We start from the raw sequence: 24507 nt of genomic DNA, 5'->3' as shown, positions 1-24507 counted from the left end.
TATTTGTTTATAGCGCAAGCATCGGCTGATAAATACTCCCATCAGCCGCCTAACTGTTATTAGCAACAGCAGGCGTAGACTGATGGCACGAATACTCCCATCAGCAGACGCCTGGCCCGGAGGTAAACTTTTACCGCCGATCACAATTGCTAGCTCACGCTGTCATCTGACAGCGTGAGAGCCACACCACTGTGACTGGTGGTAATAATCTTGCTGTCAGGCAGATGACAGCTTGGGAAACACCCGCTGTTCTGGGTACCAAAGAAGTCCATGCCCGAACAGTAGGTTTTCAGTACGGACCATAAACTTTACTGTTTGGGTTCACCTATCTCTAGTTAAAAACTGTCTTCAGCAGAAGGAAGAACAATGATTCCTGTTAGTAATATGGCCCCCACAGAGCCCTCATCTCAACATCGAGTCTGTCTGGGATTACTCGAGGGGTCCACAGATCATCTGTGGTTAGTGTCCAAGATGCTTGAAACAATCTCACTGCTGAGTTCTGTGTATAATTGTACACGTTTGTGAAAAATAAACTATTAACACGTACATTTTTAAAGTATTTTGACTTTACCGCATTTTTTTTGCCTTTACCACACCTGCCTAAAACTTTTGCACCGTAACATGTAATATTACATGTTTTTGTGTTTTGCAGCCAAACTTAACTTTTTATTCTGATTGGGTTTGTACATTCTTGTTCTAGAAAGGACTTCGTACATTGTGTATGGCCTATAGAAAATTCACTCCAGAAGAGTATCAAGAAATAAACCAAAATCTTCATTCAGCCCGTACAGCATTACATCAAAGAGAAGAATGCCTGAGTAATGTATTTGACCTAATTGAAAGAGACCTGGAGGTATTGGGAGCAACTGGTGTTGAAGACAAGTAAGAACACTTATGTGGCAATTATCAAGGATGTGCTTATAGCAAGCTCCCTCCTCATATTGATCCAAAAGTTTGGCATATGCAGTATGTTGTGTGATCAAAGAATTCTAAAATAGACAGATCAGAGACAGAAGTAGTTGTTATACTGTATCCAGCAAAAGCCCATTTCTCTGCACAGTTTTCCTTTTTGTTGTTTTTTCATTTTTTTTTTCTTTTGCATGTAAAGTTTCTCTTTGAAATCTGCTTCTAGGCTCCAGGATAAGGTCCAGGAAACAATTGAAGCCCTGCGGTTGGCAGGAATAAAAGTGTGGGTGCTGACAGGAGACAAACATGAGACAGCCGTCAGTGTCAGCTTGTCCTGTGGACATTTTCACAGAACTATGAATATTTTAGAACTTGTTCAACAAAAATCAGACCATGAATGTGCTGAGCAGCTACGACAGCTTGACAGGCGGTAAGTGAAAAAACAGCACTTTTAATACGGTTACTCTGTCTTTTTGGTTGTCTAAAGTTATCAATGAATCCTGTGCATAGGTAAACTGGGTTAGTTTAGAGCAGAAGCGCTCTGGCAATTGCTGCTCTTCTCAAAGACTTCTCAGCCCTTCTGCTTCTCTGGTTTTAGTGACAGTGGGGGACTTGGCACCACCACTACCAATGAATTAAAACATCTGACATGTCAAAAATTTACAGAAAGTGCAGTTACACTTTGTTTTTTATTTCAATTTAATCTTTCATTGAAAATTCAAATATTTTTTTTTTTCATTATTTCTGTCTTTAGACTGAAAGAAGATCATGTGATTCAACACGGGCTAGTTGTTGATGGTGCTAGCCTCTCTCTTGCGCTCAGGGAACATGAAAAACTATTCATGGAAGTATCTAAAAACTGTTCTGCAGTGCTGTGCTGTCGAATGGCACCATTACAAAAAGCAAAGGTATCTTTTCAATTTTCTCATAATTTATGTAAGGCATTTTGCAGTAGACACTTTTTTTGTAACTTGATTACATATTTTTCTGATTTTAGGTAGTAAGGTTATTAAAAATCTCTCCTGAGAAGCCCATCACACTTGCTGTTGGTGATGGTGCAAATGATGTAAGCATGATACAAGAAGCTCATGTTGGCATAGGTGAGTTTGATTTCTTTTGTGGGTTGTAGAGTTCCATCTGAATTTTGTTTCCTTTTCAAAGTTGAATTATATAATTACAGTTTCGGAATTTACACGTAGCAGATTTCATGCCTGAAATACTTTGTTAGCTCAAATATATATGTACACAGCTACCTGTGCAAATGTATCAATCGTCATTCATTTTGTTTGTTTTTTTCCCCAGGTATTATGGGTAAAGAAGGAAGACAAGCTGTAAGGAACAGCGACTATGCAATTGCAAGATTTAAATTCCTCTCCAAGCTCCTTTTGGTGCATGGTCACTATTACTACATTAGAATAGCAACTCTTGTACAGTACTTTTTTTATAAGGTATATAAATCTGAACTCCTTCCCACATTTTGTCATTCAAGTTGATTGGGGGTATGTGGTTAGCATAAAAGCACTTAACATAAATGGAAACTGTCTTCTTGGAAAACACTATTCACGTGTAGATAGAAGGTTAATCTGCAGGTAAATGCCAGCAAGAATACAGTAAATGTAACTGATCACAATAAACCTTCCCAAAAGGTACAATGAGGTTTCAGCAGTTACCTTTTAGGGTAACTATTAAAAGTTATGTTTAAACATTTTCCTTGCCCTGCTGGAACCTTAAAGTGAACCTGTCAACCGTTTTGGCCGATTATAAGATACAGCCACTAAGATACTAGTTCATTTTCTCCAGGTTGATGTACCTTCAGTAAAGCGGCTAGGAAGCATTGTAATGCTAGTTACCTGCAGATTAAAGGGAACCTGTCAGCAGTTTTGGCCGATATAAGATACGGCCACTGCCTTTCAGGGCTTATCTACAGGGCGGTGCAGTCCGGTCCGATCAGTGTGTATTGTGTGGTTTGAGGGGTATCTCTATGCATGCCCAAGCACGTTCAGTAAGGTGACTAAGAAGCATTGTAAGTGCTCGCTCACACGAGCGTATAACATAGCCAAGTGCTATCCGATGTTTTATAGGATGGCACTTGGCCAAATGTTATATTATGGGGCAGTGCAGATCCGAGTGCAGTCCGATGTACATGAACAGAGACAATGTGACAGGTTCCCTTTAAATTGCCTATTGTTTAAATCAGGTTTTTATGTCAAAGCTATTGTTCGGACAAAGAGAAATGTTCCTCATGTGTTTTGAAAAAAATAATAAAATAAGTGATACCTACAGGTACCCACCTGGATCCAGTGCAGGCTGCTCTGTGGTGCACAGGAAGAGGTACATGACCCTTCCACCAGCAGCAGGACTGCTAAGGTTTGTGATTGGCTGCGGTGGTCAGGTGATATTGGCAGCACATCCTCAGAAAAACATCACATGACTAAAGTCAACTGACCACTGCTGCCAATCACAGGTCACAGTGGTTCTGCTACTGGTGGAACAGTGGCATCTCTTTCTGCATTTATTATTAGCATGGCTTCAGCACACATTAAGCATCAGAGAGCATTAGAGTCTAAGGAATCCACTTAATGTAGTATCAGCCAAACCAACTGAAGACAGCACTTATCAAGAAGTTTCATAGATAAATTTTTATAATTTTTTTTCACAACTTCAAGCCCCTGGGGAACTTTGCTATTTGCCCTGAAATCCCCTTTAACCTCTTAACGCCAAAGCAATTGTTCATTTTTGCTCTTTTGATTTTTCCTCCCCTTCTTTCAAGTCTTAACTTTATTTTATTTTGCTGCCATTTGACAGCTTGTTGCAGAACAAGTTTGTAGCTTTCAAGGACAATATTTATTTTACCATACAATGTACTGAAAAACGGTGAAAAAATTCTAAGTAGGATGAAATAGTGAAAAAAGTGCACTACAGTATAGTTTTTTTGGTTTTCTTTTTCTGGTGTTCATTGTCAGTCCGGTTATGACAAAAGCAAACTTGCATTAAAAAAGATTGATAAGTGTAGTCGTTTTCCAAAACCCATAATGCTTTATTTTTCCATCAATGGAGTTGTGGCTTTTTTTTTTTGTGGAGAGAGCTGACTGTTTTATTAATACCATTTTGTGGTAAACACAAAGTTTTAGTTGCTTCTTCTTGTTTTTTTTAAAGTGTGGTGCCCCCAAAAAAATATTCTTAAGTTCAAATTTTTTTCTTTTGTCTTTACTACATTTACTGATTTACTGTATGGGTCAATTAACTTTACATTTCAATGGACCGAACTTTTAAGGACGCACTGATACCAAATATGGTTATTCTTATTTATTCCATTTTTTAAGTGGTAAAAAAGCATGATTCATATATATTTTGTATTTTAGAATTAATTTTGTTAGATTTCATTTTTATTTTCTGCTCTTATTTTTTTAGTCACCTTAAGGCTGCTTTTACATTTACCGTGTTTTTGCTGGCCGATTTTGCGGCCCCAATACATTTTTATGGGGCCACAAAATCAGCCCTCAAAAATTCCATGGTGCGCAGTCTGCCGTACAGCCGTGAGGGCCATATTTGTGGCCGTGATAAAAGATTGAGCCTGCTCGATATTTTATACGGCGTATGGACATGGCCCCCATTGCAAATCAGTGGGGCCGCAAAAACAAACGGAAGTTTGTTTTTGCGGCGCACCGTGACTTCCGGTTTTATGGAGCGCCTTTTTTTTCCCAATACTATTTCAATAGTATTGGAACGGCGATCTGCAAGCTTTTTTGCGACCCGTTATTGCGGCAGACAGCCTGCAATAACGGGTCGCAATAACGGGCTGCAAAAACAGTGGTAAGTGTAAAAGTAGCCTAAGGGATATGAACATGCAATGGTCTGATCACTTATACTATACATTGCAATACCACGTTACCGTATAGTGAAAATCTTGACTCCTTTAAAGCTCAACATGTGACTGAACGTCATAGGAGATTACCAAGTTGGCAGCGAAGGGGACCTTGGTGTCTCCACATATTTAAAAAAAAAACAAAAAAAAAAACTTGCACTTTTCATGGCGCACCGTGACTTCCGGTTTTATGGAGCGCCTTTTTTTCCCCAATACTATTTCAGTAGTATTGGAACGGCGATCTGCAAGCTTTTTTGCGACCCGTTATTGCGGCAGACCATAAAAATCGCGGCGATACAGCCTGCAATAACGGGTCGCAATAATGAGCTGCAAAAACAGTGGTAAGTGTAAAAGTAGCCTAAGGGATAAGAACATGCAACGGTCTGATCACTTATACTATACATTGCAATACCACGTTACCGTATAGTGAAAATCTTGACTCCTTTAAAGCTCAACATGTGACTGAACATCATAGGAGATTACCAAGTTGGCAGCGAAGGGGACCTTGGTGTCTCCACATATTTGAAAAAAAAAAAAAAAAAAAAAAAAAAAGCTTGCACTTTTCATGATTCTCAGTTTTATTATAGGCAGAAGTTCAATGATGCCTTTGTATACAATAAATAGCACAGGAAAATCAATGAAGAATTAGTGCTAGGGAGCAATTCAATATAAGCAGTATAAATCTTTTATTAGTTATAATGATAGTGAAGCATTAGTGAAACATAGGTCGGGTTGTTGGTGGGTGAGTGTCTATGCATAGGATCTGTTTATTATTTGTAGAATTCCATTTATATTATACTTTTATATTCCAGGATGTTTAATTAGTGTTAAGCACTTTTGCCTCATGCATATTTTATATAACTCTTGACTATTCCAATTATTTCTGTGAAAAAAAATTGCTCCATTCAAAATATAAACCATTAAAAAAAATACACATATTTGGTATCATTGCGTTCAGAAACGCCTGATCTATCCAAATATATATAGAATTAATCCATTTGGTAACTGGCGTAATTTGAAAAACAATCTAAACTCCAGAATTATGTTTTTTCCGCAACATTGCAATAACGGGCGATCAAAACATCTCATCTACATCAAAATAGTATCAATAAAACAGCTCGGCATTCAAAAAATAAGCCCTCACCCAGCCTCAGATCTTGATAGATGCTACAAGTTTCGAAAAATGGCATATTTTTTTTCCACCACTTAAATAAAACATAACATAGACATGTTTGGTATCTGTGAACACGTACTGACCTGGAGAATCATAATGGCAGGTCAGTTTTAGCATTTAGTGCGCATGGTGAAAAAAAATTGGGGAATTGCACTTTTATTTTCCAATTTCACTGCACTTTGAATTTTTTTCCCATTTTCCAGAACACGATATGGGAAAACCAATGATGTAGTTCAAAAAATACAACCTGTCCTGCCATAAAAAAAAGCCCTCACATGGCCATATTAACCTAAAAATAAAAGTTATGGCTCTGAGAAGAGACAAAAATGCAAAAACTGAAAACCCCCAAGGTCGTGAAGGGTCGATATTGACTTGTAGGATTGTTACTTGTAATAGTTGACACTAGAGTTCAAGTCCTATTCTCTGAAGAGACAATTCACAAGTAAAATATGTGTTGAGTGAAGACAGATTTTTACATTATCAAAATAGGAGAAGGTGGTTGCTGCTCATAAGATATGTAAAATCTTAATACCAAATGTCATCTCTAATCTCAGTAACTCAAAACAGATTGTACTTATGACTTATTGGCAGCACTGTGGCTCATTGGTTAGCACTGCAGCTTTGCAGCACTTGGTACCTGGGTTCAAATCCCACCAAGGCAAACATCAGCAAGTAGTTTGTATGTTCTCCCCATGTTTGCGTGGGTTTCCCCTGGGTTCTCCAGTTTCCTCCCACACTCCAAAAACAGACGTGGCTCACATTGTAAATTCCCTAGTAGTGATGATGTCTGTAAAGTGCTGTGGAAATTATTGTCGCTATATAAGCAAGTGAAATAAAATACAAAATTTAGAATTTCTAAAATGAACCATCCGTCCAGGAGGAAAAAAAGAGCAGTAGGTTTATTACAATATTTTGATAATTTCATGTGTAGTTTTTATTATGATTTATTCAATAAAAATTAAAATGACGTTTACTCATTAAAATTTAAAAAAAAACAATGAAGGAAATATATTTGTCATAAAAAACCTGATTTACTCAGTTATTTTCTGCTGAAACATTCCTTCTTAAATGACCAGTGTGTTTCTAGTTGCATCTGTACCAACTGCTGTCAGTGGCAGCTTAGCACCGAACCCAGCATAGAAAGGACTAATCACAGTGGTCCGTTGTTAATGGCTGTTCGTAGTCTATCTGCACTGACTAAATGACTTCAAACATTTGTACTATGTTTTTTGGGGTACTTTATGTGTTTTTTCTTAATTGAATTCAATTTGTATTACTTTTAGTTAACAGTGTCATTTTTCTCTTTCAGAATGTGTGTTTTATCACGCCACAATTTTTGTATCAATTCTTTTGTTTATTTTCTCAGCAAGTAAGTTCCCTATTAAAATTCTAATTTTCAGTTGACACTTCAAGTTATAACATAAAATATTACACAACCTAAATACTTTTTAAGCTAATTATTACAGTTTATTATTTAATTGTATCCATTAGTAGGAGGAGAAACTCTCCAAAGCCGTCTATATGTACATAAAGGTCATAGCAAGTTGAATAAGCTGATACCTAGATATCTGTGATCTGATATTTTATTCCAGAGGAATTCACGTTTTTCTTAATATGTAAATAAGCTGTTAAGATCTTTGGGCCTAATAAAGATCTCCCTGTCGCGATTCTGAAAGCAGTCAGAATCGGTCATCCAAACCATGATCTGGGCACGGAAGCCCTCCTCGCTGTGCATTTATGACCGCTCTTGGAAGACCTACTTTTGCTGGGGTGAGTCTACTGCAATTTCGCCAATGTCCTTTTCTGTGCCTGAACTGCTTTCCTTCTTGCAGTAAGGGTTGGTGCTTAGTTCTCTCAACTAATTTCAGAGAGATGTGGCCTCTAGACCTCAGGTTTGGACCTTTCTTCTGGGGTAGCGCACACTAGACCACGCTGTTTACCTTGATCCTTTGGAACTTAATCTGGTCTTGGAGGCTCTTTAGTCTCCAACACTTCAGCCCTTCAGATAGATTTCTGCTCGTTATCTGGATTGTAAGGTAGCTTTCCTTATAGCTACCTCTATTAGATTATCGGCGCTTGCTGCTGTTTCTTGTCCAGCTCCTTTTCTTTTCCTGCACCAGGATAAGTTAGTGTTGACACCTGTTCCTTCCTCCCCAAGGAGGTTTAGGCTTTCGACCTAAACAAGAACATTGTATTACCTTCCTTTTGTCCTGTTCCTTCTCATCCGATCGAGAAGGCTCTGCACAAATTAGATGTTGTCACGGCTGTACATTATTTATCAGCCACCATCCCATTTAAACGATCTTATTCCTTGTTTGTCATGCCAAACTCCCTTCGCATGGACCTGGCCACCTCTAAGGCTGGGTTCTCACTGCGCTATGGCAGTCCGCTAAGGCTGAGTTCACACGTGGCGTTTTTTTCGCGTTTCCGCGGCAGTTTTAACCGCACGATTTTGCCGCGAAAACGCGAAAAATAAGCATCCCATGCATTCCTATGGGATTCCGCAATGCTGCGGTTTTTACCGCGGCGGAATCGCTTTGCGGTAAAAACCGCAGCATGCTCATTATTTTGCGGAATCGCGGCGATCCCGCACCCATAGGAATGCATTGTTCCGCTTATTTCCCGCATGTGGCTGTGCACACCATGCGGAAAGTAAGCAGAACAATGGCGGATGGTACCCACGGTCCGGAGGAGAGGAGACTGTCCTCCGGGCTTTGGGTACCATATCCCTGTAAAAAATAGAATTTAAAATAAAAAATATTGTTATTCTTACCCTCCGACGTCCCGCGCAGCCTTCCCGCCTCTCTCCACGCTCCCGTTCCCAGTAGTCCTTTGCGAAAATGCCCGCGATGGCGTCCGATCTCGCGGGATCGCGAAGTCTCGCGGTAATTCTCGCAACGTCATCGCGAATTACCGCGAGACGTCGCGTTCCCGCGAGAACTGACGTTATCGCGGGCATTTTCGCAAAGGACTACTGGGAACGGATGCGCGGGACGTCGGAGGGTAAGAATAACACCATTTTTTATTTTTTTTACATTCTATCTTTTACTACTGATGCCGCATAAGCAGCCTCAGTAGTAAAAAGTTGGTCTCACACGTCAAACACTGTGTTTGACGAGTGTGACCAACCTGTCAATCAGTTCTCCAAGCGATGCTACAGATCGCTTGGAAAACGCTAGCATTTTGCAAGCTAATTACGCGATTTTCCCGCGGACTGGAATTCCGGAATTCTCGCGGTAATTTCCGCGAGAGTTCCGGTACGTGTGCACTTGGCCTTAAGGGACTGCGTTAGGCTGGTTTCACACTAGCGTTTTTTTGCGCTGCGTGCGCATACATGCGCAATGCGCCCCTATGTTTAACATGGGTGCGTATTGTCAAGCATTTGTATGAGTTTTTTTGCAGTGTGCGCCTATGCGCAACGGACGTACCCTGTTGCATTTTCTGTGCGCCCAACCTGTTTCAAAAACGCATGCGCACGAAATGCGCAAAAAAGCACATTATAGTCTACAGAAACGCTGACGTTTAAAAACGCATGCGTTTTTAAGAGTAAAATTGGCTAAGAGGCATGCGCAAAAAATAAGCAAACGCATACAAAACGCTTATGCGTTTTTTGTATGCATTTGCACTGCGCACGCAACGCAGCGCAAAAAAAGCTAGTGTGAAAGTAGCCTTACACCGCGGTATAACGCGGTGTAACGCAGTCCGTTAACGCTGCCATAAACTACCATTATGTGGTGCATTGCAACATGCCGTTAAGCGGCACACGTTCGCGATGTGCCGTTAAGCACTGATGGAGCCTCGGACGCAGCCTGCAGCGTCTGAGGCTCCATCACAGCTAGCGCTGATGATTCATCAGCGCTAGTGGTATAGCATGTCACCGCTAGCGTTATGCTATAGCGTTAACGCAGCCCGTCAACGCTATGTGTTGATAGGGCTGGTTAACGCTATGTGAACCTGGCCTAAGGCAACTATTGCTCGATAGATTACAATGGCCAATTACATAAGGTGAAGGCCAGGGTGCCTCCTTTTAGGTTTAATGCGCACTCTACGGTGGGAGGTTTGTCACCATGCATTGGTAGTGCAACTCAGTAAACCAGCTATTTTACAGGGTCCACACCTTTGCTTCTTTAGATGCAAGTCTTGGTAGGAAGATTTTTCAGGAAACAGTTTTCGGCTGGAGCAAGAGAAGTCAATTTGGTGGTAACCATGTTAGGGACAGCTTTAGACATCCCTTGGTTCTCTGTGTCCTCCGATGAAGACTATTCAGAAACAGATTTTACGGTGAGTATCAAAAATATTAATTTCTCTGTAAAATATCAGATCTTAGATATCAAGGTATCATTTTATTCTGTTTTCTATAATCTACATGCCTATAGACTGCTTAGAAGGGTTGAACCTACTGACAGATTCCTTTTTAAAGGGAAAACAAAAAAAATGTTATTAACCTGCAGATAAGGTTGCTAGTGTTGTGAAGCTGCCTGGCACTTGCACTGAGACCTCCGTTGCTGGGATGAAATTAACTTTATTCTTCCCGGCAGCCTCAGACGCCCCATCCCTGAAAGTCCAAGACTGCCTGGTGGAATAAAGTTATTTCCTTCATAACATCGGGGCGCTCAGTGCCGGGCAGATTCAAAAGGCTATTAACCTGATCATCCACATATCTGCAGGTTAATTGAGTTTTTTTTTTTTTTTTTTAACATGACCGGTACCTTGTAATCTGTTGTCGCTCTTTGGTAGCCTTTTCTCATCCATGCATGTTACTAGCACAGTTCTAATTTCTTGTTTCCTTTACAGACACTGTATGACAGTGTGTATCTGACTTTGTACAATATTTGTTTCACTTCTTTACCTATTCTGATGTACAGTCTGTTTGAACAACATGTGCATCCACATGTGTTACACACCAAACCTGGTCTCTATAGGTGAGTTGCTTATTAATAAAAACATTGAAAAATGCTTTACAGTTTGAAGGCTATTTAATGGAAATGTGCTTGTTCTGTAATTAAGACTCCATTCACCCATTCATGTGTGTGCTGTCATTGATCCATACACACATCATGTGGGACTCGAGACTTGTCCTATTTTCAAACATAGCATTTCTGCTGTTTGTCAGTGTGCTGGGGAGTGCTGAATGAGTTTTATGTAGTGCAGGTGATTTACAACATCGGAGAGTATTTCTCTGTCTATTGTGTCAGTCCGCTGTGGTGCCTCTCCTGGCAGAGAGAGGAGTGAGGACAGGACTGATAGCTGCTTTGCCTAGGAGTGAGGTCAGTGCCTGCCTGCAATGGGGGTTCTAATCTTTATCTCAAGTGGCTGTCAGCAGAGTGATAGATTGTGGATGGGGGGTCCAAAGGGATACTCTAGGAGGCAGCATTTGGTTGTATCCAGCTGTCAGAAGCTCCCTGCATGATCAGACTGCAGTTCCAGAAGCTTACTTTACAGTAGGTAGAGATAGGCTCTCCTTTTGTCAAGAAAACTACACTGTTCTGCTACCGCATCTTTCTTTAATAGGTCAGCCTGCCTCTCTAAATAACAGTGGGGAAAAAAAACATTACAGTACATGTGTGCTCTTATTTCTGTTATTAGACAGGCAAGCATCTTACTAGGAGAAAAATTTTATTAAGATACAAATACCTTTCTCCCCACCCCTCCTTAGTGTCAGTATTCTCTTAGCATGTCAGCCACAGATATATCAATAGCAAGGTCATTCACTGATACCCCCAGAACAGTGAGTCATCCATAGAGACCCCCCCCCCGCAATAAGTTTGGCATCCACAGACCTTCTCCCCATAACAGTGCATCATCCATAAGTCCCCCCCATAAGTTTGGCATCAAGAGATCTCCTCCCCATAAGTGAGTCATCCATAGAGACCCCCCAGTAGGTTTGTAATTCACAGATGTTCTCCTCCCTGTAACAGTGTGTCATCCATAGATTCCCCTCATAAGTTTTTCATCCACAGATCTCCTCATAACAGTACGTCATCCATAGATATACATGTCAGAGGAGAGAGAAATTATGCCCCCAGAGACCCACCGGTACCTCCGCCATCTCCCAGTCCCTCCTGAGCAGTCCCCCAGCCTGACGTCATCTTCCTGGGACAAAAAACGGTGTGCGCATGCGCAGTGTACCCACCTGAATCTGCCGGGCTGTTACGCAGCATCAATAGGAAGTTTTTCCTATTGGTTCCTTTTGATCACTGAGTGATCAAAATTTAAAAAATATTAAGTCAAGCCCCCTTTGTCACCCCCTTAGTTAGATAAAAATTATAAAAAAAATTTCCATTCTTTGCAGTTAGGGTTGGGGTTAGGGCTGGGTTGGGATTCGAATTGGGGGAGGGTGGTGTTCAAAAGTAAAAATAATGCTATGACTGCTAGTCTTGAGCGCAAGTGCTCGCTACTCAAGTTTGCATCAGGTGCTCGGGTATGCACGGAATACTGCAGATCCCCATGTATTTTTTTTTACATGCGGGGAAGGGTCTTGAGCATGTCACTCAAGCATCAGCAATATTTGTTGCATACCTGATGCAAACTGGAGCACTTGTGCTCAACACTAATGACGACATATTCAATATGATGACCGATTGTTATCAAATTCTGTGTCGTACCTGTGGGTTCAAAATACTTACTATACCCCTGGATAAAATCCTTGAGGGGTGTGGTTTCCAAAATGGGGTCAGTTGTGAGGGGTTTCCACTGGTAGGCACATCAGGGGATCTCCAAACGCGACATGGCATCTGCTAATTATTCCAGCAAATTTTACAATCAAGTCAAATGCCGCGCCTTCCCTTCCAAGATGATTTCCCCATGAATAAGGTATCTGTGCATCCAGGAGAAATCGCACAACAAATTTTGCGGTCCATTTTCTCCTGTTACCCTTTCGAAGATTAAAAAAAGGTTGGGTCTAAAGTAATTTTTTTGTGAAAGAAATTAAATGTTCAGTTGTTTCCATCCACACTGCCTCAGTTCCTATGAAGCACCTGAAGGGTTAATAAACTTCTTGAATGTGGTTTTGAGTACCTTGAGGGGTGCAGTTTTTAGAATGGTGTCACTTTAGGGTGTTTTCTGTCATATAGGCCCCTCAAACTCACTTCAAATGTGATGTGGTGTCCCTAAAAAAATGGTTTTGTAAATTTAGTTGGAAAAAATAAAAAACACTGGTCAACTTTTAATCCTTATAACTTCCTAACAACAAAATGTTTCCAAAATTGTGCTGATGTAAAGTAGACATGTGGGAAATGTTATTTATTAACTATTTTGTGTGACATAACTCTGATTTAAAGGCATAAGAATTAAAATTTGAAAACTGTCAAAGTCATGTTGAAGAAATGTTACCACTATCATAAAGTACAATATGTCACAAAATACAAAAAGGGTGGGGGAACAAGAGGCGCAATAGTGCCCTATCACTAGTGACACTACGATGTGAGTGGTGTAATGCAGTTCCACTCACCTATTCCAGTTGTGTGACCCACAACTGGCTTGAAGACATAACACAGTATCAGCTGCTGCAGGACCTCCACCGACCACTCCAAAGTGGAAAAACTGATCCCTGAGGAAACTCGGATCCCTGAGGAAGGTGCCAGGAAGGGCGCCGAAACGCGTAGGAAGGAATAAAGAAGTACTTTGTGGAAGGAATAAAGAAGTACTTGTTACTACATCTTGCATCCCAGGTGATTTTGTGGATTCAGCAGCGCGGACTGTGGCACATCTTGCTTCCCATATTCTCTGCCAATATGTCACAAAAAACAGTCTCAGAATCAGTGAGATCCGTTGAAGCGTTCCAGCGTTAAAACCTCATAATGTGACACTGTAAAATTTGGCTGGGTCATGAAGATCAAAATTGGCCCTGCCATTAAGGGGTTAAAAACCTGCTTTTTTACAGTTCCAGCAAATGCTATAAGATTTCCGAAATCTCCTGCACGTTTGTTTTTTTTTTTGTTTTTTTTTCCTGGCTGAATTTGAGTACTGCAGCGTTTTTGAAATCTGCAATATGTCAATTCTGTCAGCATTTTTGCAGTGCTTTCTCAGCCATAAAAAGCAACAAGAAAGTGAAAAAATGCAACAAACATTTTGACTCAGTGTTTTTGGGGAATAAAACTAATTTTAATAAACATGCACTGTAGTCAAAGAACACTCGTAGCCCACATTTAGAGAACTTGCCCATTGTGGCTGACCTATGTGAGCCGCTGTAAGCAGTTTCAGCAATATGCAAAAAATTTCTGCTGGATTAATTTTCCAAAAACTGCTGCTTGATAAGAGGGGGCGAGGGGGTTACTAAAACTGTGGCATTTTTTCTGGGAATTGCTAAAAAATGCTGTGACATGAAAGCATTTTATAAGGATTGGTGTGGAATTTCGGCGCTGAATCCACTCCAAAATCACATGCCATGTACAGTGTGTCATCTCTCATGTTATGTCTAATTGCGTAAAGCATATGCATCTTATGTGCTGGGTGATTATACCTCTGCATGTGGTTATCCAAGACTGTCAACATAGCAGTTTTTCCATTTTGTGCTGCTCTGACAACGGGTCGTAACTAGAGATGAGCAAATCCGAACTTAAAATTTTGTGGTTCACACCAGACAGTTGGTGTTATATGCTAAACATCGAACATGGACTTCTCCTGGAAGTGGTTTTTTTTTCCAGATCCAAAATTCAGATCTCCATTGTTTTCAATGGAGTTTGGTTTCTGATTCAGGTACAGTTCTGGAACCCTAACCGAACTTCTATTAAAGTTTGGGTTGGGTACCAGAACTCGAATTTCCACACGTCCGCTCATCCCTGTTCTTTACTATCAACATCTTACTGATTGACAGCAAGCTTCCCGCAGTTATTCATTGTCAACAGAGCAGAGCGGAAGAGAAGCTGCTGCTCTGTTGACGCGACTTCAGCGGAAGCCGCAGAATCACCTTCAAGAGCGGTCTGACGGCTCTGTGCCGACAGAGATCCGCGCCGGCAAGAATTGACAGGTAGTTAGCAACTACCTGCCTGGAAGTTCTTAGGCCCACATTGAAACATGAATATAGTCCTGGTTACACCTTTAACTACTGTGCATATTCCAAAATGGTGTTGCACAGTGTTAATGATAAATCTCCTCATGTCTTTGCACACAGCTTCAATGGGAATTTTGATACTTGGAGATGAGCCACCGGCAGAGATGTCGGTCAGTCATTTTCTCACAGAGGACACAGTAGCACTCAGTCAAGCGAGCACTCCTGTATGGGAGACACAGCAGACATGGCGACCAGCCAAGCAAATTGGCTGAAGCTTCATCCTGGCACCAACTATCTAATGTGCATGGCCAGCTTTAATAGTAGACCGTCTTAAATATGTCATATTCTAATATCCCGAAAAAATTGTAAGGCCTGTTTCACACATCCGTATGTTACCATCAGTCAAAATCCGCCGTTTTGCAAAAAAAAAAAAAACGGATCCGCCATTTTGCTCTCTCTCTCTGCCATTTTGGCGGATTACATCTGACAGAAAAAACTGATGTGTGAAACAGGCCTAAGACTAAACATCAAAAACAAATTTCAGCCTTTGTTTTGAGTAATAAGCCCCCAAAATAGCAAGACAAATTCTAGTCAAGCAAAAAAGGAGTTGTGATCTTCACAATTTAAAGGCATGCCATTTACTAATATGATGCAACTAAGGCCAAATTGGCTAAAAAATAACTCTAAGAAATGGAAACTTCATTAATGATCGCATTATGTAAGAAATAGCCTATATTAATAAGTATCATCCAATGCATGTGTAGTGTTTTTCACATGCTTGGCAGAAGAATACTATTTTACATCTTAATTGAAAATGTCCACAATTTAGACCAAACACAAATTAATCCTAGCTCTCTACAAATCCCGAAAATGCAGGTGCATCTCACAAAATTTAGAATATGATCAAAAAGGTAATTTATTTCAGTTCTTCAATACAAAAAGTGAAAGTCATATATTATAGTCATTACAGAGTGTGATGATTATTGGCTTACAGCCAGTGAAAACTTCACACTAGACCTCAAGCAGCTTGGATTGTGTGCCTCTCCACTCTCCCTCCAGACTCTGGCACCTTGATTTCCAAGGTCTAGGGTGAAGCATCCACAATCAGTGATGGTTTCGGAAGCCATGTCATCTGCTTAATCCCATAGAGAATCTATGAGGTATTGTGAAGAGGAAGATGAGACACCAGACCCCACAATGCAGACAAGCATTGTAGTAATTGATGCCAAAGGAGCCCTGACAAAGTATTGAGTGCATTTACTGAACATACATAATAATCTTTATTTTTATATAGCGCTAACATATTCCGCAGCACTTTACAGTTTTGCACACATTATCATCACTGTCCCCGATGGGGCTCTCAATCTAGATTCCCTATCAGTATGTCTTTGGAGTGTGGGAGGAAACCCACGCAAACATGGGGAGAACATACAAACTCCTTGCAGATGATGTCCTTAGTGGGATTTGAACCCAGGACCCCCAGCGCTGCAAGGCTATCCACTGAGACACCGTGCCGCCCACATTTCAGTAAGCCAACATTTCGGATTTTTAAAATCATTTTTTTAAGCTGCCTTATAAAGTATTCTAATTTACGGAGATAACGACTTTTGGGTTTTCATTGGCTGTAAGCCATAATCATCAACATTATCAGAAATAAACAAACAGATCGCTCTGTTTGTAATGACTCTATATAATATATGAGATTCACTTTATTTTTATAGAAGAACTGAAATAAATTAACATTTTGATGATATTCTAATTTTGTGAGATGCTCCTGTACATGTAGAAGACTCCCAAAAATGTCTAAATCCTACAAACACATGTCAAAAACCCCACAAGTAATTTCAAAAATAATTTATTTAACAAATAAAATCCAAAGTACATAGAGACTGAGAGTAAAAAAATTAAAGAATAAAAAATAAGGTCCACAGTGAAGACTCAAACAGCTGGCTATAGATGATACTTCATGTAATGTTACAAGTGCGAACACAGAGCAATGTCATCATTACAAAGGATAAGATACTTGTGGAGAGCATCAGTAGGTAAAAAAAGACAAATATTGAAATATTTTATTTGATAAAGGGTGTAATACATTTATTAGATGATAGTGGCATTGATGATGTGATAAATCTTGTTAATGATGTGATAAATCTTGATAAGTCTTGTTTGTAATGCATATTTTCATTATTTTTACAGAGACATTAGCAAAAATGCCCTTCTCGGTTTTAAACCGTTCCTTTACTGGACCTTTCTAGGCGTTGGGCATGCCTTTATTTTCTTTTTTGGGTCATACTTTCTTATGGGAGAAGATACATCTCTCCTTGGAAATGGTCAGGTACGTGTTTAGATTGTGAATAGTTATTATTATTATTATTATTACCTATTAAAGTGTGTTTGAATAACTGGATTAAGACCAAAACATTATTTGTAAGCTCTCACATGTGAGGTTTTTGATAGAACAAAAAGAAAGGTAGTATTTTTAATAACAAACATTTGACGAACTAATGGAATAAGCAGTTAGATACGCTGATGAAATTAAATTTTGGTGATTTACTACAGCGTGTTCTGAATAAAAAAAATTGAAAATGGAGCTACATAGGCCAAGCACCCGATCACATTGTAGGTGATCGTATTTTGGGAAGTGCTTTTACTCGCCTACTGGTGTTGCGAACACAGCACCTATATTGTTTTGAGAGATCAATCCTTGTTCGGATCCAGTGTGGTCTTTTTGATGAGTGGTAGGGTTTGGCGTACCTCGCTGCTCCCAACTGTAGCTGTATTTATGAAAGCCATCAAGCACTTAGTAATGTAGTGGTTTTATGCCGCTAAGACAAGTTGACTGTTTTCTGGATCAAAATTTTTTTTTTTTTTTTTTTTTGTTAAGACTACATTTCATACCTTAGACTTGTCTAAGTGTGCACATAAATTCATACAGGGTTTCACATCTGTCCCTTGATGGATATTTCCAACGATCATTTGTTTGCCAATAGACAACCTATTTAAAGAGGACCTTTCACTGGACTTTTTAATTTACACTGAGCACTTCCGCCTTCCTCGCTTATTCTTCACTGATTCTGGAACAATTATTTTTTTCCCTGTGCCTCTCCATTCCAGAGTTTTATTTCCTGGTAATAACAATGCAAACTTTGCCTTTAGCAAACAGCACATACACCACAGAACTTCTTTGTGGCCAGTTTTCTCTTTTGACAGAAGTTCTGTGGTTCACTCCTAGTTGGTTGAAGGTACAATTTTTATCTTTATCATTCGGGGCATAACTTTGAAACAGAGGGGCACAGAAAAAAAGAAAAACTGTTCCAGAATCAGCAATTGGAGAAGGTACTTAGTTTACATTATAAACTCCGGTTAAATATCCTCTTTAAGATCTGTATAAATTAGAGGATTAAAAATGTCAAGACCGTGGATAGCGACATTTAGTTATATTCCACCTGGTTTTCTACACCATTGTCTTCTCATGGGAAGCACCGCTAATTGTAGTCAGTGGGAGGTTTTCTCTATTTTTTTCACGTGCACCATGTTTTTTTTTCTGTTATCACAACAAAACAAGTGTCACGGGGCACTGGGGGGGTAGATAGGTGATGTGGAACTGGGACCCCTGAACTGCCCCTCAAGCTAAGGAGTTGCCCCGACTTTCCATAACTTGGGGGTACACTTAAAGGTAGTGAGGCCCAAGTCCCCGACCTGTCCCTATCTCCTGTTTAGCCCTGAGCTAAACCACCAACCCCCTCCCCAGGAGGTGAGACAGGGAATAAAGTGTACTGCACAACACCCAAAGGAAAAAGGGAAAAACACCAAAACGCTTACCTTGCTCTGCTGCAGTCATCAGGCAGCAGAGTGAATCACCGGATAAACTTTTCGCAGTGGCTCAATACCTAAGAGCCAGCTGCCATCTAACTGCTGCGGGCATCGGGCAGTCAGAGTTCACAACAGTTTCAGCAGTGGCTCTTCACCTCAGAGCCCGCTGCTCACTTCACTGTGGTTCGCCTCCAAAAGGAAAGTGCTGCTATTACCAACACCTGCTCATAGACCATGTGACCCTATATAGGAAAAGGCAATGGTCAAATGATCAGGGGCCAAAAGCTGCTATAACCCCAGTGACTATCGGGGGCAAAAGGCAAACTAAAGAAAGTATCAGATGTAATGACACTTGTGGCCACCGGGGGCAAAAACCCATATCAAGCCCCCAGAAGCCTGAAAATAAAGGTTTTCATGAGGGAACCCAGACTCTGACACGGATCCAAGAATTGGACCGTGACAACAAGTTTGCGTGGTTTTCACTCCTGGTGCAATATGAATATAGACGCAACATGTATGTAGTTGTCCAAGATTGGATAAGATGGTCTTTTATTTTCCACCAGAAACAGCGCCGCTTTCCTTTGTTTAGTATTGCAGCTCCGCTCCTTTTACTGGAATAGGGATGAGTTGCAATCCTAAACAAAGACATCAGAGAACTGTTGTACCAATTCTTGTAAAAGTCCAAAGCAAATATACTTGTTTCAAGCAAGTTTTATTCCTCTGATGTAGGTTACTTTGTAAATGTCTTTATAAAATATGCTTGCACTTATTGTCACAGCTGCCTTATAATTTGAGGCTGCAGGTCTGTTACTCTTCTGCATCTAAAGGCCCTTATGCATAGGCCGGTTATCAGCTGGACAAACTTTCATTGGAACTTTGTTTCCAGTGATCATAGCACATTTGTCGTTGATCTCATCTTTCATGTGGTCATAAAAATTATCATTTTGTTGGTAGCACAACCCACCTTGTAAGCAACGAGTGTGCTGCCGATTGTAATGCAAAGTATATGGACAAACTATTCCTATCCATGCATCTTGCACAATCGCTATAATTGCCACATGAAAATGGAAGTTTAGTGTGCGCCTGTTGACATGTCACATTGTCAATCAGCAGTTGTTACAGTCTAAGGCCCTAACCCATAGCTCCTGGCTTACCTACAGAGGAGGAAAGTGAGGCAGACTTCTCATTGTGGCGTTTGTAGTTACCGTGGAACACCCCAGGTCTGTGTGGGAGTTGTAGACGACAGTTGATAGGTATTTTTAATCAAGGCTCTTTGCAAAGTTGTATATTGCAAAAAAAAAAAAATAATTTAGCAAATAGCGTTTACAAAGGTAGGCATTTAAGCATTAGCCATTTGGTATTCTGTGATATTGCTTTGTTCTGGAAAGATGTAATAACTTCTCGAGTGAATGTCAGCGCCTGGAACGTGACAATTTCAGCTTAAACATGCAACTATAGAGCCTCCACTCAATTGTTCACCTCTATGCTGTTCTCTTGCTTTACCTCTTGGCTCTACTTCTCTTCCTTTTTCCTCCTTTCCATTCTATGCATGTCATCAGATACTGAAGCCTAACAGGCAACTGGTAAGAGTATCATTGTAGGAGGAATAGCTTAGCAGTAATAGTGTTATATATCATTAATTGCTATTTGCATCGGGTGGTCACTCCTTTTAGCACTGGTCATCGACCCTTCTGACATTCTCGTATTGCAATTTTGTGCCCCAGTACGGTATATTTTCCAAACTGAAAAGTTTTTCATGTTGCATTAGTGTAACCGTCACTTTAATTTTTTTTCTCATAAATCAATAGTACACATAGCAACTTTGTAATATCTCATCAGAGAAATCTGCTTCTTTCTCCTTCAAGACTGATTCTTCACTATGAATATACTGGTAACATTTGTAATATCTGTATTCCATGAAGACAGGCTTGTACATTGCAGAGACAGGAGATGGCAGTTGGAGCTCATACAGTTCTAGATGAAAAGCGAGCAGCAGCTAGAAGCAGATACAGACATTCTGCTGCTAGTTCTCCTGAAGCCACAGTTGAAGTTCTCCATAGAACTTTGATAACCAATTGACATCTCCTATCTCAGTAATGGGAGAGTCTGTATTCACTGGAAACAGATTTTGCCCAACAATTGAGAATGAATGAACTATCCAAGAAGAGAGAAAAGCAGATTTCTCTGATGTAATATATTGCAAAGTTTCATGTGTACTATTCATTTACGGGGAAAAAAAAGAAAAGCAACCGTTATTTTTTTTAAAGAGGGTATCCAGGACTTAAAACAAAAAAAAAACTACTGTATGCTGTAACCGGAGCCGGTCGTTGATCACTCCTGCCTGAGATTCATCTACTCCCTACCAACAGAGCAGCTGTTTCTCTTCCTGTTGACAGGTCTGGACTACTGGTGTCATGCTTATTGACTGCCAGCTTCTCCCAATTAGGCATCGGAGAGTAGGCTATCAATCAGCTTGGCAGGTAGTTGCCTCTGTTAGCAACTGCATGCCTTTTTTTTCTTTAAGTGCTGGATACCTGCTATAAACTTCTAACATTTAGAGTACTATGATGTAGATAACTCGGATTTCGTTTGACAAGGTTACATGGATCAGTTGCGCGTTAAACTCCTCGAATGAAGACTAGTTGACATTCCCTCATGGAGTAATCTACTTGGGTTTGCCAACGTGTTCTCCAGACCAATCTGCAGTTGTCATTGTGCCCAAGACAAAAGATGGACTCCATGCTCGATTCCAGACTCCGGTCTCCATTTGGAGACCATGTGGGCAACGTCTCACCTTTCTTAATCTTGGGATTATGATGTAGAGTGGCACGATTTACTGTAGCCAGAACTCATTAGTCTTCATGCCAGATACACCAACAGCTCAACGTTGCATTTATTTGGTGATGGAACCACCATTGGTACAGTGACTTCTCCAAAGTGTCCCAGAAGCCGTTAATCAACGTAATGCCAGACCGTATGTTGCACTTATGTTGTCATCAGTCTGCATGGCCTAAACATGCCACCATGGCATGCAGCATCTCCGAACTTGTCTCCCATCGAGCATATTTGGGATGTCAGTGGTTGCAATTACAAAGGGAGATGCTAGCAGCAGATCTTAATGATTTGCCCAAGTGCATTCAGTGTGGCAGAACATTCCTCACACAACCAGTAATAACCTTACTTATAGCATCCAAGACTTGTAAGTGCAGTTGGTTCTGTTTTGCTTCCATTTTGTTATCATTTGAAGATCACTGACATTTCTTTCGATTCTGTGATTTTCATAATTCCACTACTTGTTCTTTGTTGCAATTTCAATACCGTATATACTCGTGTATAAGCCGACCCCCTCAATTTTGCCACAAAAAATTGGGAAAACTTATTGACTCGTCTATAAGCCGAGGGTGGAATCCATAGATTATGCCCCCATATGCTGCTCCATAGACTATGCCCCCATATGCTGCTCCATAGACTATGCCCCCATATGCTGCTCCATAGACTATGCCCCCATATGCTGCTCCATAGACTATGCCCCATATGCTGCTCCATAGATTATGCCCCCATAGGCTTCTCCATAGACTATTCCCCCATATGCTTCTCCATAGTTTATTATGCCCCCATATGCTTCTCCATAGTTTATTATGCCCCCATATGCTGCTCCATAGAATATGCCCCCATATGCTGCTCCATAGAATATGCCCCCATATGCTGCTCCATAGACTATGGCCCCATATGCTGCTCCATAGACTATGCCCCCATATGCTGCTCCATAGACTATGCCCCCATATGCTGCTCCATAGACTATGCCCCCATATGCCGCTCCATAGACTATGCCCCCATATGCCGCTCCATAGACTATGCCCCCATATGCCGCTCCATAGACTATGCCCCCATATGCCGCTCCATAGACTATGCCCCCATATGCCGCTCCATAGACTATGCCCCCATATGCCGCTCCATAGACTATGCCCCCATATGCCGCTCCATAGACTATGCCCCCATATGCCGCTCCATAGACTATGCCCCAATATGCCGCTCCATAGACTATGCCACCATATGCCGCTCCATAGACTATGCCACCATATGCCTCTCCATAGTTTATGCCCCCAATATGCTGCCCCATAGACTATGCCCCCAATATGCTGCCCCATAGACTATGCCCTCATAAGCTGCAAAAAATAAAAAGCCATACTCACCTCTCCTGGGTCCATTGCCACTGTCTGCCGCTTCTTGTGTCAGTGACTGTTCAGCCAGCAGAGGGGCGGCGCGCACTAACCACGTCACCGCGCCCCCTGCTGCCTAAACGTCACTGACACAGGATGCAGCAGAGACAGCGGTGAGCAGCGATGGACCGGGGGACAGGTGAATATCGCTATACTTACCTGTCCTGCTGCGGTCTATGCAGCCTCGCTTCTCCACTGTCTCCCTTCCTGACTTCAGCCGTCACGTGGTACCGCTCATTACACTCATGAATATGCACATATTCATGAGTGTAATGAGCGGTACCACGTGACCGCTGAAGAGAGGAAGGGAGACGGTGAAGAAGCGAGGCTGCAGAAACCGCCGCAGGACAGGTAAGTATGATCTCTGACACTCCCACACCCCCGCCGACCCCCAGGTATATGACCCGTGTATAAGCCGAGGGGAGGGGGGGGGGACTTTCAGCCCAAAAAATGGGCTGAAAATCTCGGCTTACACACGAGTATATACGGTAATTGTAATAGATAAAGTAACAAGTGATGTGAGAGAGCTAGATTGTAACTAGATATGTTTGTTTTATCCTTAAACACCGGTCAAATTAAGCTATACTCTCCTCCTGTGCTGGTGTCGTTACAGCGGTGTCAGCACTCGCTCTCCCCATGGTTCCCGTGCGGTTGTTGTGACACGTGAGCCCGGACCCCAATCAATGCTTCTGTCGAATTGAGCATGAAGAGAAAGTTCGGGCTTTCTCATGTTCAATGCGACAGAAGGCGTGAACAGTGACGCCTGCGCTTATTGGGTGCCGCTTGAACAGCGACGGCACGGGAGGAGAGTATCGGCTTTTTTCATTTTATTGGAACCAAACATTTACAGTGGGGGAAATAAGTATTTGGTCCCTTACTGATTTTGTAAGTTTCCCCACTGACAAAGACATGAACAGTCTATCATTTTAAGGGTAGGTTAACCCCTTCCTGACCTGTGACACAGTGTATGCCTCATGAAAACCTGTTCCATTCCGACCTTTGACGCAGCATATGCCTCATGGCGGGATCGCGTACCTGCGGGTCGGGTGACCGGTGTCACTGAAAGGTCACCTGACCCGCAGATACAGGAGGACTTGTACTTCACTCCAGGGGGTGGCTTTGCCCGCCCCCCCCCGTGGATACGATCGCTCTGATTGGCTGTTGAAAGTGAGACAGCCAAATCAGAACAATTGTAATATTTCACCAATGAAACTTGGTAAAATGTTATAATCCAGCCATGGTCAATGCTGCAATATCAACGGCCATGGCTGGAGACCGCGATCTGCCCCCCCACACACACACACACACACACACACACACGACTGATGTGGGCGAGCTGACGACGGCGATCCGCCGCCGCTGTCAGTATTTGCTCACCTTTCCTCTTCTGCTAACCCCTTGGTGCCCCTCATGTCCCGGTGTCCCTCCATCTTCCCCCATGGGCGCCGCCATCTTCAAACCGAATTAGGGTTGGGATTAGGGATAGGCTTGTGGTTATGGTTGGGGTAGGGTTGTGGTTAGGGGTGTGTTGGGATTA

The 24507-nt window shown here is 41.5% G+C and overlaps 1 protein-coding gene across 6 annotated transcripts in view; it reads left to right on the top strand.

The window, feature by feature from the left end:
- ATP11B (ATPase phospholipid transporting 11B (putative)) overlaps positions 1 to 24507 on the top strand; it is a 198816-nt gene that overhangs the window by 139713 nt on the left and 34596 nt on the right. For all 6 annotated transcript variants that reach the window (XM_073578764.1, XM_073578767.1, XM_073578763.1 and 3 more), the window contains exons 18-25: positions 701 to 882; positions 1133 to 1336; positions 1661 to 1814; positions 1904 to 2006; positions 2209 to 2354; positions 7255 to 7314; positions 10740 to 10867; positions 17134 to 17272. In XM_073578764.1, coding sequence (XP_073434865.1) covers positions 701 to 882; positions 1133 to 1336; positions 1661 to 1814; positions 1904 to 2006; positions 2209 to 2354; positions 7255 to 7314; positions 10740 to 10867; positions 17134 to 17272 — 1116 coding nt within the window. The remainder of the gene's footprint in view (positions 1 to 700; positions 883 to 1132; positions 1337 to 1660; positions 1815 to 1903; positions 2007 to 2208; positions 2355 to 7254; positions 7315 to 10739; positions 10868 to 17133; positions 17273 to 24507) is intronic.

Source organism: Dendrobates tinctorius, unplaced genomic scaffold (genome assembly GCF_039654945.1).
Source record: "Dendrobates tinctorius isolate UK_male_01 unplaced genomic scaffold, ASM3965494v1 ptg000060l, whole genome shotgun sequence".
NCBI lineage: Eukaryota > Metazoa > Chordata > Amphibia > Anura > Dendrobatidae > Dendrobates > Dendrobates tinctorius.
Note: the sequence above shows the minus strand (reverse complement) of the source record. Positions and strands in the feature narration are given on the sequence as shown.